General features: G+C 40.8%; 3 protein-coding genes across 6 annotated transcripts in view; 2 read left to right on the forward strand and 1 right to left on the reverse strand.

Moving 5' to 3' along the window:
- Positions 1–5,500, forward strand: part of ift80 (intraflagellar transport 80 homolog (Chlamydomonas)) — a 40,692-nt gene extending 35,192 nt beyond the window's left edge. For 3 of the 4 annotated variants that reach the window (XM_085184866.1, XM_085184865.1, XM_085184867.1), the window contains 4 exons: positions 2,239–2,328; positions 3,080–3,252; positions 3,480–3,603; positions 5,356–5,500. In XM_085184866.1, coding sequence (XP_085040992.1) covers positions 2,239–2,328; positions 3,080–3,252; positions 3,480–3,603; positions 5,356–5,466 — 498 coding nt within the window. In that variant the 3' untranslated portion in view covers positions 5,467–5,500. The other variant, XM_085184868.1, reaches the window with a different exon arrangement.
- On the reverse strand, positions 5,500–12,477 carry c15h3orf80 (chromosome 15 C3orf80 homolog). Its single transcript, XM_085130243.1, has one exon. The coding sequence runs from the start codon at positions 9,857–9,859 to the stop codon at positions 9,212–9,214; it is 648 nt and encodes a 215-aa protein (XP_084986369.1). The 5' UTR covers positions 9,860–12,477; the 3' UTR covers positions 5,500–9,211.
- Positions 6,266–16,806, forward strand: part of LOC146503345 (uncharacterized) — a 32,614-nt gene continuing 22,073 nt past the window's right edge. The window contains exon 1 of the mRNA XM_085184879.1: positions 6,266–6,378. Within this exon, the coding sequence (XP_085041005.1) occupies positions 6,371–6,378 (8 nt within the window). The 5' untranslated portion in view covers positions 6,266–6,370. The remainder of the gene's footprint in view (positions 6,379–16,806) is intronic.

Consider the following 16,806-nt stretch of genomic DNA (forward strand, 5'->3'; position numbering starts at 1 on the left):
GCTGTACAAGCAAAGCCATAGTGAGCATTAAACTTTAGCATTGATTACTACATTTCTTTCACGTTGTATTTATGTTAGCAGTTTTGTGGTAGTGTTAAATATCCTCCAGTCTTGGGGCTCTGGTACAGTTCAGCTTCCCATGGCGTATGTCACGTGTATGCATGGATATTATGTCTGAACCAGAAAGTAGTAGACAGGTTTATGGGACCTGACCAGCAGGCTTTAATTAGCTTCAATTAGCCTGGTGACTCCATTTACCAGATTAACCCCCCAGACCTCACTCATAAATACACACTCTGCTGCATGCATGTGTGGATTTTCCAAACATATTACTCACACACACTGAGCACAGTGTGAGACTGTGTCTTTGCTTAGGCAATGATGCAATAACCACAAGCTTGGAGAAACGGACAACAAGTAGCAAAGGGTGGTTGGAACAAAAGGGATGGAGAGAGGCACCAGTTTTAAGAGCTTTTTCCTTGACCCCATCCTCTCTGCTTCTGGTAAGAGTTTGGTGGCTTTTCCCAGAACCACAGTTGTTGTCAGTAAGTGCTCACCTGACAGGAGTCAACAGAAACATGTTATAAATTAAGGCAAGAAGCACAGACTTAACATACAGTGACTAAAGTTTATAACCTAACAATTAAGTAGGCAAAAAAAGGTTTATTTCACGTGAAATTGTTTCACGTGAAGTTGTGTTGTCATGTTTACGATCTCTGGCAAGTCCTGCCGATGATATTTGTTGTTTGCAGGAGTGGTTTCTAATTGGAGCTGTTTTTCTTAGTGATGGATACTGAAAAAAACAGGAGATTACAGAGTGGTGACTCTGGAGTTCAGTTTGCTCAACTGCCGGCCCATTTGTGGTCAAATTTTAATTAATCCAGCTGCAGGAAATAAAGTGGTGACACATTTGTTTACATTTATAGTTGTTTTGTACTGCAAATACCTCCTGTTTTGTGTGTGTGTCATGCATGTTTAAAGACTTGGTTAAAGTATGAGTAAAGTGTACCAGAATGCATTGAAGATACAGTCGTACTCTGTCTTTATGCCCACTGATACATCCTCTTTTCATTAAGTGCTTTTTTGCTAAACATGTCATTTGTGAATGTGGCCAAAGGACTTAATTTTTACTTCATCTCTCCATAGCAAATGGTTTCTAAAACTAAGTAAGTACTTGGTTTATGTCCACCAAGATGAGATTTACAACATACAGTACTAGGCAAAACTCTTCACCCCCCCATTCCCCCCCAGGAAAATTGGAAATGCAGTGCAGTGCTTCATTGAAACATGTGCAAAGGTGCATGAAAATGCAGGATTAAAGGGAGTTTGTGCAATTCTAACCAGCTTAAAAGTCAGTATTTGGTATGACCACTTTATTCTTTGACACTCTTAGTCAAACTTTCTTGTCTAGTCTTCAGGAATAGTTCTTCAGGCTTCTTGAAGGACATTCAAAGCTCTTCTTTGGCTGTTGGCTGCCTTTTATTTTATCGTCTATCTAGATCAGGGGTCGGCAACCCTAGGCACGCGCGCCAACTGTGGCAGCAGGTCTTGATGCCAGTACTGTATGTTGTAAATCTCATCTTGGTGGACAGTATATTTATTGCTAATGTAATCATATGGCACACTGACTTCTGAGGAAATTTGAAATGGCACTCGCCATCAGAAAGGTTGCCGACGCTCACGCTGCTTCAGTAATGTTGATGTCTGGCTTTAAAGAGACCAATCCATGACTGATAGTGTTTCATCTGTGTTTTTCTATCCCAGTATGTTTTTATTGCATTGGCATTGTTATGATGAATAATTAAGCTGCTGCCAATAAGCTTTCCAGACTCTTTCAGATATTTTCAGATGTTGCTCATCTGCTGTAGATGTTTTTTTTTTAGGCCTGCAAGTTATTTTGTCCTCCACTTGTCCAGTTTCCTTTTTTTCTAAAGCACACTCTGCAGAGATGCCAAATTTTTTGGCTAATAGCTCTTTGGGATTCACTTTGGTGGTGCAATTATACTATTTTATGTTTGCCAAATTGTGTTATCTTTGGCATTTTTCATAGATTCAGCAAAAGAAAAGGGAACAAACTATGTGTTTTTATTACAGGCTGCTGATAGCAAAGGGTGTAAACACCACACCGGTTCCTCCCTTGAGTTAGGTGCCTTTTTTATGCCATAGGTCGATATTAATTAAAGAAAAAAAATAGTTTCATTAAAAGATGCTCTCTGCTGTTGTTCCCTTTATCCCTAGGACCAATCTTTGTGGGCATGCCTCGCTGGCATGGCAATGGCAAACAGAGAGCTGACTACTGCAGAGATGGCTTATGCTGCTATCGGAGAGGTAAGAGCATTGCTTATTGGCTAGTTCAGCTAAACACAAGTGTTGTAAACCACCAGAAAACCATGTCTGTGAAGGTTCTCAGTCATCCAGGTCATCGTAGTCAAAGGAGCTTGCAAAGAAAAGCGTCTGGACTTCTTTAAGTTACTTGAAGACGTTTCACCTCTCATCCAAGAAGCTTCTTCAGTTCTAAGGTCAAATGGTGGAGAGTCCCAGATATAAACCTAGTGGGAGTTTCCCCCCACAGAGGGACAAAAGGACCCCCTGATGATCCTCTAATCGCCTGAGCCAAGGTGTGGAACTGGGTGTGGGTCCCAATCAGCCAGAGTTTCGGGTGAGTTCATTGTGAAACCTGGCCCCACCTTATCATGCGAATTCCTGAGGTCAGATGGCCCAGGATGTGAGTGGGTGTTAAGGCGTCTGGGACGGGATCTCAAAACTGGATTATAGATGGCAGAGAGTTGGTGTCGTAAACCACCGCCTCTGTTCAAAGATGGTCGCTCACAGTGGACATAGATGGCTTCTTTCACTCCTCTTTCAAACCATCTGTCCTCTTCTGAAGAAGCTTCTCGGATGAGAGGTGGAACGTCTTCAAGTAACTTAAAGAAGTCCAGACGCTTTTCTTTGCAAGCTCCTTTGACCAGAAAACCATAAAAAATAAAAATTTAGTGAAACTTCAGTGAATCTGTCAGTGAAAAGAGATACTGTATTTCTAGCTTCTCTCTTTGCATATCTGCTGCTTCACCTCTTTCAGTTACCTAGAGTTCAATACATCAACTTTCTAAGGGAGCAGCCATCTAAGGAGTCATCGTTGGCCCACATGCTGCTGTTCAGTGGTCAGGTCCAGGAAGCTGAAGCTGCTTTCTTACAAGCTGGTCTCATCTACCAGGCCATACAAGTCAACATTGACCTTTATAACTGGGAAAGGTATAATTCTGTGTATATGTGTTCGTGTTGGAAATGTACAGCTAGTAGAGGGACAGTATAAGCAGTTTTGGGAGATTTTTATTCATGTATGTATTTTTTGTATTTTTGGCTGTGTAAGGATTTTGTTTTATGGAGGTAGTCTAAACGTAGTTTTTAAAGAGTTAAGGTGAAGCATATTTGTTCACAGAGGATGCATGTCTGTCTGCATCATGTCATCTTGTGTCCAGGGCATTGGAGCTGGCAGTTAAACACAAGACCCATGTGGACACTGTGCTGGCCTATAGGGAGAAGTTCCTACAAAAATTTAGCAGGAAGGAGACCAATAAGAGATTCCTGCAGTACTCTGAAGGGGTACGTTATGGTGGCCTGTCATGCTGCACTGTATAAACTGACTTAGTCAGCAACACACTGGAAACATTTTTAGCTGTGGATGGTGTCTATTTCTAATTATTTCCCATGGGTTATCAACTTTGTTTGCTCTGCTAATACACTCTAAGTGGCCTTGGTTTAGGGAAAAACTATGTTACCTTAGCATTTCTGTTTACCACCCAATCAGAAAAGCCTACAGCATTAAACTGCAAAAGGAGGCAAATCTCTAGCTGCACCTGAGCTATTTAATCCCAAATATTGCTTGCAGCAGTGTTACTGGAGTGCTTATCACTGCAACAATGCCTAATATTATAATTATAGTCTCAAAGTGCAAATAGAATAAAAACAAAGTTCCATATAACAAAAAGAATCACAGAGACTCTGTTGGTTTTAAAAGGTGGTTGAGATGGTTAAAACCTTCTTGTAAACTGGTTAACGGAAAGATAAATCCATTCTGATTACTGTTTGACTTTGTTCTTTCTACACTTGCCGTCATGCCAAAAAGTTTTAGGTATATATATGTACAGTTTTTGTTTTGCCTCTGTTCACAACCACAGTGGAGTTTGGCCCCATCGTCAGAGGCTCAGAGTTAATTTAGACAGACGAGCAGTTAGACGAGGCCTGTTTCCCTGATTACAAATGAGGCAGGCATAACATCTGAAGCTGAATCAAAGTGCAGTCCCTCTCTCAAGACTATTAAAAATGCTTAAAATAACATAATATGTAAAATCATGTTAGTCTGATCAGTTAATTTTGAGCTTCTAAAAAAATGGGGACCATCTGTAAAAATGGCTGTAATTCATAATAAACTGATGAATAAACTGTTAACACCAAACCTATTTGTTAACCCCTTGAATTAAAGCTGAAAGTCTGAACTTCAATTACATATAGTTTTATTTAAAATCCACTGTGGTAGTGTAGTGAGGCAAAACTATAAAAAATAGTGTCCTTTTCCAAGAAATTATGGACCTAACAGTGTCTACTCTAGTGTTCATCTAGTGTCTACTAGATGAACTCATCTTCTGTGGACAGTTTGTTTTTAATCCAACTCTTAAAAAATTGAGAGCGACACAATAACGGAAACTACTGGACTGTACAGATGGTAAATATCCATCTTTAATAGGATGATCAAACATGTGCCAAAGAGATAAGACAGTTGTTTTGGGTTTTTTTAACACATCTAAAACTCTTCCAGTTTGTAGTGTTGGCGCATACAATAACCAGACTGTACTAAATCATATCCCATGTAAACAGCTGACCCCGAAAAACTCAGCAGTAGGTAGGATTTCACTCAGACTGCAAGGAAAAATGTGTGCATGTGACTTCAACCCATGTGATCACCACTGGAGGTTAAAAGGCACCATTATCATCCTACACGACCGTCCCAACTCCTGTAAATTGTTCAGTAAACATTTCTAATTTTAAAAGTGTTTGCAGTACTTACACTAATTACTCTTAAACAGAAAGAACCTACTGTAATGCATTACAAGTTACTTTCTACTACCCGAGCTCAGCCAGCCTTACAGTTTGGAGGGATTTACAGACGATCTAGCAGCGGCTTTCTTAGCGAGAGTAACGTTTGAAAGCCAGTCTTTTAAGATGCTTACTATAACTTGTTTTCCTTCTCTTTTAATGGGGGATAACTCCCATTACCAAATGCTTCCTGGAACTGTTTATCAGTTAAAATAGAGTTTCTTACTTTCTCATTTCATCTCATCTTACTGTGTCTTCCAGGTTGAAGTGGACTGGGAAAAAATCCAAGCGAAGATCGAGATGGAGTTGTCTAAAGAGAGAGAGCGAGCTGCTAACACCTCTGTGAGGAGCAGCGTGGCGTCACGCCGTTAATTTTTAAAAATGTTTTTTATTTTTTTAAGAGGGTCACGTCCACAATAAGTACAGCAAGTACGATTACCTTCATGTAAAAACCAAAACTGAACAATTTTGAGATTTTGTGATGTTTGTGATACCTGACTTACACTACACACATAGTCTCGTCAAGTTACACATAAAGCTTTAAACAAAATCGCATATGACAGTCTGTTACTGTGGGTGGCTGATAACAGTTTTTTAAGGCTGTCTGTATTTCTGACCAACAGACCTGTGGCCTTCCTGTTGTAGTGACTGATTTTGAGTGAATCAAGTTTAAAGTTAATCTGTTTTCATTAACAGTTAACTAGGTATACGCATTCATCTGTAAATTTATATGAGTGTTATTTTTGTCATGTTTCAGGGTTTTTTTTTTACATTAAAATATATTTTTATAGTTTACACATTTATACTGTTGCCTTGTGGAACCACGAGAATGTCCATTAATAAAGCACGTGAACCATACTGTATGCATTGATCCAAAATGTCCTGTTTCTTTGTTTTCCCCTTTGTGTCGTGACACTTTCCTCATTTTATACAAGGATCAGGGACTGTCTTTGAGGTCTGACATTTATTTTAAGCTTTGCACATGCACCCTGAAGGTATTTCTGTGTGCATGCGTGTTTTCACAGTCTTAAAATAATGCAGGGCTTCTCTTTTTAAATTGTTCTTGTATTTCCTCTGCTGCTGAGGTGTGAAACAGACCGCTTTCCACGGAGCTCCACCCCCTGGTTGGCAGAGGGCCACTACATCAGCAGAGGGTAATAGCCTATTCAACTCCACTAGTGGTCCAGGAGGATGAACATCTTTCTCAGGGCTCTTCAGAAAGGGCTCCTATACTATGTCATGAAGATGCAGATGGATACGGTAGAAAGTGAACAAGATGAAACAGTGAGTGGCAACAGACACACATCACAGAAAACGGTAGAAAAATCTCTCTTGGGTTGGGTCTCTCTTCCTGCTTTTTTTTTTCTTAGCAGTTTTCCTGCAGTTTTGGTCACCTCAAATCATTAATTAGTCATCGAGGTTAAAGCTAGTTGGGTTCACTGAACATCTTCCGTGTTCAAATTCCACATAATACAAGAGTAGTGACGATTTTCCTGTAATTTAACACAAAGCAAGTGAGCATCGTGTGCTTGGCGTCAAGCACGCTTTATCCAAACAACTCCTTCACCTCAAACCTTATAGGTGTGAGAAAACAGCTAAATGGTGGAACTGGATGACCTCGTTTCACATCCATTACTGCTGGGAGTGGCCACACACAATAAACAGCAACATGAGAAATCAGTTCATGCTTTCTCTTAAACCGTGCATTGCGTGATATACCCAATTCACTCAATTCCACGCCTCTACCTTCAGCCATATATTAATGTTAAGAATATAAAAGTCACATTTAGATTAGACTTTCTATAGTTTTGAGTCCCAGTGGCAAATATCTTACAATGAAATGGTTTCATATTTTTGAAGCTACACAGCACACAGTGCCAAACAGATGCTCTTCTTTTATTAAACCATAGAGGTGTATATCTATATTCAAAGACTGGCTGGTTCTCATATATTAAATTGATAGCCAAGCTCTCCCAAAAATACACTTCCCGGATGTAATGCAGAATTTATGAGGATAGAGAAGGATAATGCTCATTGATTTGACATTTTGAAGTTTGTCTGTTCTTTATACCAGAGAGCAATACGATAACTGAATTATGGGCTCTGATTCAAAACCCACTGAGTGTACCAATACTGTATTTATCCCTGTGTTTTTATAGATTTGCATCTCCCATGAGCGTATATAACTATCCTCGCCCCTGAGAGAAGACATACAGCTTTACTGTTGATGTTTACAAATGGAAGTCGGTATATAGTGAACTACACTGACTAGGAAGGAGAAAATGAAACGCAACAATCACACTTCTCATGGGTTCATTAGCCCTCAAACATGGCCTCATGCCGCTCAGGGTCTCAGATCCTTTACCTCATATACCCATCAGTGGTTGTTTTAGTCTGGATTTAATGCTTTTAAGTCCAAACTCCAGCTGCCCACAAATGTCCCTCAGGAAAAGAAAGCCATCAGTGATTACTACTGGCTCTGCCATTATGGTCAGGCGATATTGGTTTAGAAAAGCCACCACAATCACACTCAGACTTTTAGAGTTGGGATCAACTCAGGGTCTCTAATTGTAAAGGCTAGCTCTACAGATACGGTTCTGCATTGTTCGGGATGATGAAAGATGAGCACTTTGGAGCTTCTGGGATAAATCAAGTTTAGTTGATTTGATCAGCTGATGGTTATTATCTGCACCTGCTCTTCAATCTTTAATGGGATTTAATTTGGTGCACTGTTTATATACAAACACCTCTTTTCATTTCTGCACAAGAAACTGAAAACATTCGTCCGTCTTGAAGTTGACGGGCAAATAAATTGAAAAGTGTTTTTTCTTTCAGTTCAAAAATGCAGATCTTTCAGAACCTTCAATTATTGTAAATTAGAAATGATCCAATACTGTTCGTACAACAAAAGACGTTTGGCTGGCTTACATCCAGCAGTAATGCAGATTCTCATTAGAATTTTTGGCCTGGCCCTAAAGATAAGACAATACGATATAGAGAGTGTGACTATTTACCAAACACCCAGTCAATCACAAGGTAAAGAAATACTAAATGAACAGTATTATAACATATGTATGGCATTAATTCACAGAAAGCATGTTTTCTCAAAATCTGCTTAGTTTTCAGAGGAGCTAAAGTGTAACTTCTTGTTTCGTTAGGACAGTTTGCATCTGCAAAAGCAGACTTGAAGGTATTCTCATCTGGCATCTTCAAATCCTTCTGCTTTAACAAAGAAAGTACTACCTTCTTCAGTGCCGCGCGTCAGCTAGTATTTTTCTGTTTTGCTCCTTGGGACAGCAGCTATCTTCTCTGACATGCCTTCATAAAAGTGCAACTTTAGCTCTTATCAGTCTGGAAGCTGTAATCTCATTCATATTTTTCTTCTCCTTGAGTTCATAAGCTGGGACCTGGGGCAGTGAGGCTTCACTCACAGGAGAGATGTCAAGCATCGAGCAGGTCATTTATATAATGCTCATCTATCAGCTCCCAGTGAAGTGTGTATGTGGGGGTAGATTGCTGCCTTCATGCTGATAAGCTAGACTCCAGGGCTGGCTGGTTTAAAAAAAAAAGTGTCTCAGAAAGAATTATAACAGATATTTGCCTAATCCTTTCTCTCTTTCAGTCCATGTCTAAGGGGACTGAAAAAACTATTTTCTTTTTTTTGGATGCAAATTTAATAAAGAAAAGGCTCTACAAAATAGTATGAGAATTTTTCAGGTTTGGCAGTATATTAAACACTAAGAGAGAACCTCAGTTTGACAGGAAATCTGTTTCATGCTGCCGTTAAATTGAGGTGCTGAAGTTTGAAAAAAGCTTAATGCGATTGTACCGGAGCCAATTTAGCTATTCCCAACACAAAGCGCCTCAATTTCAGCCTCCTCCGCTTACTTTATAATCTGCTTTCCATAACCCAAGCGGTCATTTGCATACAAAAGGAAAGCAGGTTCCTGTTATCTCAGAAAACACGTAGTCCTGCATTTTTCTCAGCCTTCTCTTTTATTCGTTACATTCAGGAGTATAATTGCACTTGTTCGTTGTATCTCTGCAAGATTTTTTTTTTACCCTGACTATATTAAAATAAGAATAATAATGTTTCTGTAGTCTTGCCCAGTCTCCGTCAAACAGAGTTGGATGTCCTTGGGCTCTGAGGTCCTGAGACCTCTAGGGCAGCCAGCCTCTGGTCTCCGGATCTCGGTCCTGTTGCTCTCCCTCTGCCCTGGCCGCCACTCTCGTTTTCGGACAACGAGTTCTCACCGGACCGGTCTCTGTGCATGTCTTGCATGCTTTCCTCATAGGTGGGCAAATACTTAACTTCGTCATAGGCCGGCAGGTTTGGAGAGGCAAAGCCCCCGAGGTTGTATTCGGGGTACCGCTCCAGCAGGGAATCCTGGGACGCCGATGTGTGTCCGTGAAAGAGGGACGGCTCCTCGCCGCGGTCGTGGTGCGGGTGCCGCCGGGGCCGAGGGCAGATGATCCGCTGGATGAAGTAGCCCATGGCAAAGAGCAGCAACAGGATCAGGATGCCGGACAGCTTCCGCGTGAACCAGCCGACGTTGTCGAAAAATGCGTGGATGGAGAGCTGGCAGCAGCTCACCTTCGAGCTGGCACTGGTGTTCCCTGTGACGGTGGGCGGACAGCAGTGCTGGTTGACGCCGCACTGGACCTCCCCGCAGCTCTGTGCGGCTTGACATGCAGAGATCAGGCATGCCGACAGAAATGTGCCAGTGTATGCTGTCCGGCCGCCGCCCGGCACACGGGGCATCATTTCGGGATCCCCCAGGATGGAGCAGCTATCGGCGCGTCTCCAGTGCGCACGACGTCGTATCGTTAAGCCCGCTCAGGTGTTGCAGGACTGCCTTTCCTTCCAGCTGTTCGCGAAATATGTGCTGTCACAGCTTCTGCAGCGAGGAGCGGGACAGCAGGTGGCCCCCCCTCCCCCTGCTGAGGACGACCTGTCTGCTTTAGTATGGGCGATCGGAGTGGAGCCACCTCAGTGTCTGAAGGCGGCAGGGATGAGATTCATGAATAATCTTACATCATTATTAGGTGAAGATATCTTTATTGGGTCCTAGTATGTCCTTACACTAGCCAGCCTGTGCTCCTGGTTACATATTCAGCCTTAACCTGAAGTCTCCTGCACAAAGACACATGCAATCTCACCAGTTTTCAGACATCAGCAGCCCCCCTCTCTGATCACTACGTGCAATGTTTGCTGCAGAGCATCATGATTTATACTTTAAAGATCCAATAAAGAATGCTGTAGATGTAGGAGGAGGGGTGACAAGAGGAAGGAGTGAAGATATTGTGCCTTAGCACCTTGTAAAATTTAAACAAGTCTTCGTTCTATAGTGATAGATTGAGAGCAGAGGTCCTTAAGCCAAGGAACAGCAGCAATACTGCAATACAGAATTAATTAACTGCAAGTAAACATCCTGCATCGGAAATGTAGAATAGTGCAGATTATGTACAAATTCACTTAACAGTAATATGAATGATAGAAGATACTATGAAGTATTTGTGGATGAGTAGGATATCAGCGTTGGCTTTGGTTAAGGTGGAGCTAATGTTTCCCATATTGTCCCAAGATCATCATATGTTTCTGAACTCTTTAGGCTAGTATCAATTAATAGAAACCTTTTATAATGTAGAGAGGTAAACAGCTGTAATATCTGAGACTGACGCGTCCCCAGATGCCACTTTATGATCCATCGCACCCGAAAGACTTTAAAACTGTCCCATCACTGAATTCTGAACCAGGTAAAAACCAGCACTGGTGAATGTCCCTGACACAAGGCGCCAACAGCTCCAACCGTCTCATTAAAAATGCAATGTGGATTGTAATGGCCCCCATTAGATGAGTGTCTGGATTCCCATTAGTTAAGTATCACCCTAGAGAACCATGTGTCTGCAGCATTGAAGAACATAACCATAAAACTAATTCCTTGCTTTAAACGTTAGTCTCTGTGCCCCGTGTGTTAATTTATGCTAAAGATGTCCCTTTGGATAACATCCAAGAACAGCGGGCTCACTAAGCTGCTCCTCAAGTCCTGAATATTAACTGATTAATTAAACCACTCTGCTTAATTTGTTGTCTTGCAATGAATTAGCGACTTGAATAATTTTCCGCCGTGGTTGTATAGATCGACCAGCATCATTTTTCAAAGGCCTGTTGTCCTTTCCTTTTTCTCTCTCTGCGGTGAATAGCATTTATGATATTAAGACATTACAGGGAAGACTACAGCCTCTGATTCTATTTTAAAAGACAGGGTTGTACTGATAAATATAAGGACTTTAGAGTCTTTTGCAAAGTCTACATTGTTTAAATTGTGGTGAATCCTTTTAAATTACAGGAACATTTCACCCTGTCTTCATGTTACTGTTTGTTACTGATAGTCAGTCTGTATTCCTCTCTTTCCTAAACAAGGCCTAATGCACAATACACCAAATCCAATTACTGGACCATTATGACATGAAATTCAGTAGAAGAAGAGCACCATGCAACCTAATTTATGCAGCATCGTATTTCTTTCTGTAATCGACCTCAATTAGGGAAATGTGATCACAGGGCAACTTTCCAACCAAATAAACAATCAATAGCCTGTGGACCATGGCTCTGAGAGTTCAGAAACCCTTCTCAGTTCTCCCCTGTTTGGAGGGTTTTTCCAGCAAGTCTGCTTCTCAGGAGGGCTCTTATTGACAAGCACAGAGAACAACTGCTATTTTTGATCACAGCTTTCACTCTGTGCAGTGTCTGGAAGGCAGAAAAATGCTGCAACCTGTACAGTATGGAGGAAAAACTGTGGATATTTGGCTTTTGACTCAAATCAAGCCAATATGAGCAACTATAAAGATAAGAATGTAAATAAATCTTTTTATCCTGAAGAAAAATCAAAGCGTAAACGAATCCTTCCTTTATTTTCACTGTTCATCTGCACGATTGCCTCTCCCCCCCCCCCTTTTTGTCTTTTCTAGCAGTTTCCAGCAAACACATTAAACCAATTGGAGACCGACTACATCCCACAGGAAGCATGAAAATAACATTCACCCCCCCCCCCCCCTCTTTGTAACGCATAGTATATTTATAGTTTGGAATATTTGATGTACACAAGTAGAAACCCTGATCCTTGAAGACAAATTCAGAATGCGACGATGGATATTTTATATGCAGCAAATCTGTTAATGCCAGCAACACAAAGGCGACTGTGTTCCTGTTGCGTTAACTTGCACAAAGTCTCAGCCTCCTGTATGGCCAACAATCGCTGCGATAACACTTTCACTATTCTATATCTCTGTAATAAATACGCCGTCCTGTGTGCTTCCATTAATCTGGCACAAAGGTCTCTTGTGTTGTGCTTAATAATTCAGTCTTGTGGGGTCCATTAGCCGTGTTTAATGATGAATGGCAACGTTCATTTTCATGTGTCGAGGACGCTGATGTACGGCCCGCCCAACAGTCAATGTCACGCTTATCATGTTTGCATTAATTATGAAACAAAGAAAGCCTTGTCCGGCCTCTGGCTTTGTTAATGGACCCACTGATGGTTCTGGGTTTCACTTTGTTTGCTCCAGAGCAGAAGTCACAACCTCAGGGTTACTGCCCTGAGATCAACTTCAGCCTCCGTAGCTTCTTTTCTGCAGTATTTATGGAAACGCTGAGATTTTTTTTTTCTTTGAATGATAGCAGTGTTTCAGGTCCACAAATATACATTATATAAAGGATTTCTTTCTGTGTGATCGTACCTAAGAATAGCTGCGTCTGGCTTTGCGGACAGGGGAGGATTGATGCATAAGTTTTAGCTTGTTTAACATATTAGTGTATGAATTCGGTATCTGTGCAGGATATGAGTGTGGGTGTCATCAGTGTCTGTGTATTCCCATCAGCTTGAACTCTAATAAAAAGCAGGGCCTGCAGTCAGTGAAGATTGTGTGAATCCAGAAAGTCCCACACCGCAGCTATTTCACACCCACATACTTCCTCTAATCTTATCGCTCTGCTGGCTCGGAGGTCTTAAAGTGTACGGACTGTGCGTGTTGAGAGTATGGGGCAACTGTATTTATGTTTGAGTTTGTTTGTGTGGGTGTCTTTGTATGGTTTCATTCTTTCTCCTTTCTTTTTTGCATAACTGGACAATGTGGTAGACAGAGACATGAGAAATGGAGGCGAGAAGAGATGACGTGGCACAGGTCACGGGACAGACTTCATTTGAAATACACCATAGTGTAAACTTTGCGCCTTTGAACAAGCATGTGGTAACAAATATACTTGAGGGAAAGTGTGTGCCTTAACGAGCACCTTAATGTGGCTTGCTCTCCCGGCTTTGTGTAGTTTTTGGCAGGGAGATGAATCAGAATCCAGACTTCCTCTGAGAACGAAGACTTAAAGAAATCCTCACCAGAAGACAGAGGGGTAAAATCCCTTCTCTGTCTAATGGGAATTACTCAGTGCTCTTAGTAAGTCAGATGTTTGGAAGGTTTGTGCTGAGCCAAGCTTTTTTTTTTCACTTTATAGTGAATAACCATATAAAGCTGCCCTTTTGATGGGTAATAGCATTAATTTATTTGACTCAGCATTGTTGCCTTCTTTGAAAATGTAAATATTTTATGCGCAAATGCCCCCTCCACAGCCACATAAGCACCAATATTCTCTGTGTAAAACAAAAAAAGTATTAATTATGTGTTACTTTCACTCTACAAAGAAGAAAAATGTTTTTTTATTCTTTGAAGGTGACTTTTTTGTTCTTCTCTTGCATTAAGTTTTGTATGAGTATCTAGCTGAGAGGGTGGGAGATTGCCATTAAATTCTCGGTGGCTTTCTGTAACCACACAGTTAATGTTTGATTGGATTTCACATATATCTAATGTACACACATTCAACCTCAGACATATTTAACTGAGAAAGTTCTTATCCCAGGGAGGTGACTGTGGTGTATTAAGGGGGAGCACAGCTTTTCCAAACCCACCCACTTTTTTCCCGCCCTATAAGATAACCCATGTACCACCCAGCTGCAGATGACTCAGTTACTGTTACTCACATACACACACAAGGCAGACACCTGGGGGTTAAATATAGGATAATTTTACCATTCCCACATGTTCTGAGTGGGCGTGGAGGTCAGAGGATTTTTGACCCCCTGCCTCCACACCCCTGCGCTGAGACACACTAAAAGGAGGAGGTGGTCTGTGTCTCAGAAGGTGACTATGGCTTTCAGCACTTTTACCAAACGCCCACATTATATCCCAGGATTCCTTCTTCTCTTGCCCCTGAAAACACAGCGTTCCCTGAGGGAACTCTCAAAATAAGGCATTAACAGCATGGAGGGAAAGCGGGATAGATAAAAAGAGAAAGAGGCCATGACACAACACACATTATACAAAACGCTGACGGGCTTAGTATAGAGCAATAAGTACATAGACTCTGTAAGCAATGGGAGGGTGTAAGCTAAAGCGACAGGAGAACAGAAGAGGGGTCACCTAAAAACTTGTAACCAAGCTCCCCAGAGGCCATGCAGACACTAACTTCTCTCACACACCCCCTCTTTTGCCTAAATTATGACCTCCATTCTTCTGCTACTTCCCAGCATGCAGTTTTAAAGATGTCCAGAAACAGGAAATGTGAAAATGTACAGCAATTTAAATCATTCTCCTCTGGTGACGGAGGGACAAGCGAAGATTCCCAAATACTTAGTATCAAATCCAAACAGCATCAAGGACAGATACTTTTCTTCTTAGAAAACATGCAACATGCAAAACCTTCAGAGATTTCCATGATTCCCATGTCTTTCACAAACAATAAACAGCAAGAAACCAGACACTATGAACTGAACTTGGTTATTGAGGCTATTTCTCAAACTCATTAAGCGTTTATTTGAAAGCTCTCAGTGTGTTTTTGTTCTATCTTCCTCCCCCCCCGACCCCAGCCAACGTCAGATGGCTGCCTCTTCCTGAGCCTGGTTCTCCTCGAGGTTTCTTCCCGTTAAGTGGGAGTTTTTCCTTCCCACTGTCACCAAGTGCTTGCTCAAAGGGGGTTATTTCTCTGTATTATTGCAGGGCCTTTACCTTATAATATAAAGCACCTTGAGGCAACTGTCGTTTGAATAAAAGAGAACTAACTTGAAATTAAATTAATTTCAGCATTCGAATGTTAGAAAACTGCAGTTCTCAGTATAACCATTCAAATGTGAAAATATCCATGTGGATGTGAGTATTAACTAAGAAATATAACAAAATGCTGGAATAAGCGTTCACAGAATAAAGAGTAAATGTGATGCCGTCAAAGTATTAAGTGTATTTTTAATATGTATATATGGGGACAGTAAGCTTTGAACTTGAAACTTTACTTTAAACTGTGAGATTTCATATATTGGGGCAAACGACACATGCCTGGACACTGTAGGTGAGAGCCTTTCATTGGATTGGAGGTCTGAGGTCTAGGTTCAGCAATATTTAGTGCCAAAAAAATGAGCTGACTAACTGAATATACCTAAAATGATCAAGTTGTTCCTTCCTTGATTGCATGAACATGGGATGGGATGCCAGGATTCACAGTTCAGAGAGCACGAGACATCATTTTCGCACATAGTTTGGCCACCACAGAGTTGAAACCTTTATCCCACTGAGGATCTTTGGGATGTGTTTGAGAAGACTTTAACAGTCCAACTCTCCTGTCGTCACTTCTAGGAGATCTTTGTGAATAATTCATGAAACTCTGGATGGAAATAAATATTGTGACATTGCATAAGTTAATTGAAATACCACAGTGATTGTGTCCTGCCAACAAAGCTAAAGGTTGTCCAATGAAATCTTAGAGTTTAACTTTTTTTGGCTGCCCAGTGAATCACACAGGGTCATTATTTGTAGAACAAAAACTAAGTCATTATGCAGAAGCAGTTTGTGAAAAACTAAGTGCGCCCTTATTGCTTCTATAGTAATAATAAGAGTAAGTAGCAGCCAGGTGGTGCTCATCACATGCACTTGATTACTTGATCATCAGCATGTGTGAGCAGCACAGATTCTGTTGCTACCTCTCAATCTGGCAAGGGTCATAAGGCCATTTACAAACTACTTGAAGTCCACCATTCTATGGCGACAAAGATTCAAGGCAGTCTTCCCAGGATTGGTGTCACAGCAAATTCACCCTAAGATCAGACCACCAGTGCCAACCCAAGAGCTACATCTCAGAGATCTACGTGATTCAATGAGCATACTAAAACTTTAGGGTTAATGACAACCAGTGTTGGTCAAGTTACTTGAAAAAAAGTAATCAGTAATTAATTGCTGATTACTTCCCCAAAAAAGTAATCCCGTTACTTTACTGATTACTTATTTTCAAAAGTAATTAATTACTTAGTTACTTAGTTACTTTTTAAAAACATGATTTACAACCTGAATAGGTGATAAAGTGATAGATCTTTCAGCCCAATTCTACTTTTTCTATATAATCCATCATACAAAATGTAATCAAATGGAAAAGTCTCTTTTTAAAACTTGTTTTGTTAGTTTTAATCTTTTAACTTTATGCATGAAGCAAAATTTTAATTATATGCAACATTCTCTGACTGGAAGAAATTAGTTTAACATTTAAACCTATTTTCTGCACATTCCAGCACATAATATATATATATATATATATTTTGTGTTTACACTCACTCTTTCAGATGCAAGTAAAACACAGCAGAAAATAAATAAAGTCAAAGACTAGCGGTCCTGTTGCTC

This window comes from Neolamprologus multifasciatus, chromosome 14, assembly GCF_963576455.1.
Source record: "Neolamprologus multifasciatus chromosome 14, fNeoMul1.2, whole genome shotgun sequence".
Lineage (NCBI taxonomy): Eukaryota > Metazoa > Chordata > Actinopteri > Cichliformes > Cichlidae > Neolamprologus > Neolamprologus multifasciatus.

Bases quoted from the DNA above. Each gene is read 5' to 3' on its own strand.
- c15h3orf80 (XM_085130243.1), bottom strand. From the start codon at position 9,859: ATGATGCCCCGTGTGCCGGGCGGCGGCCGGACAGCATACACTGGCACA.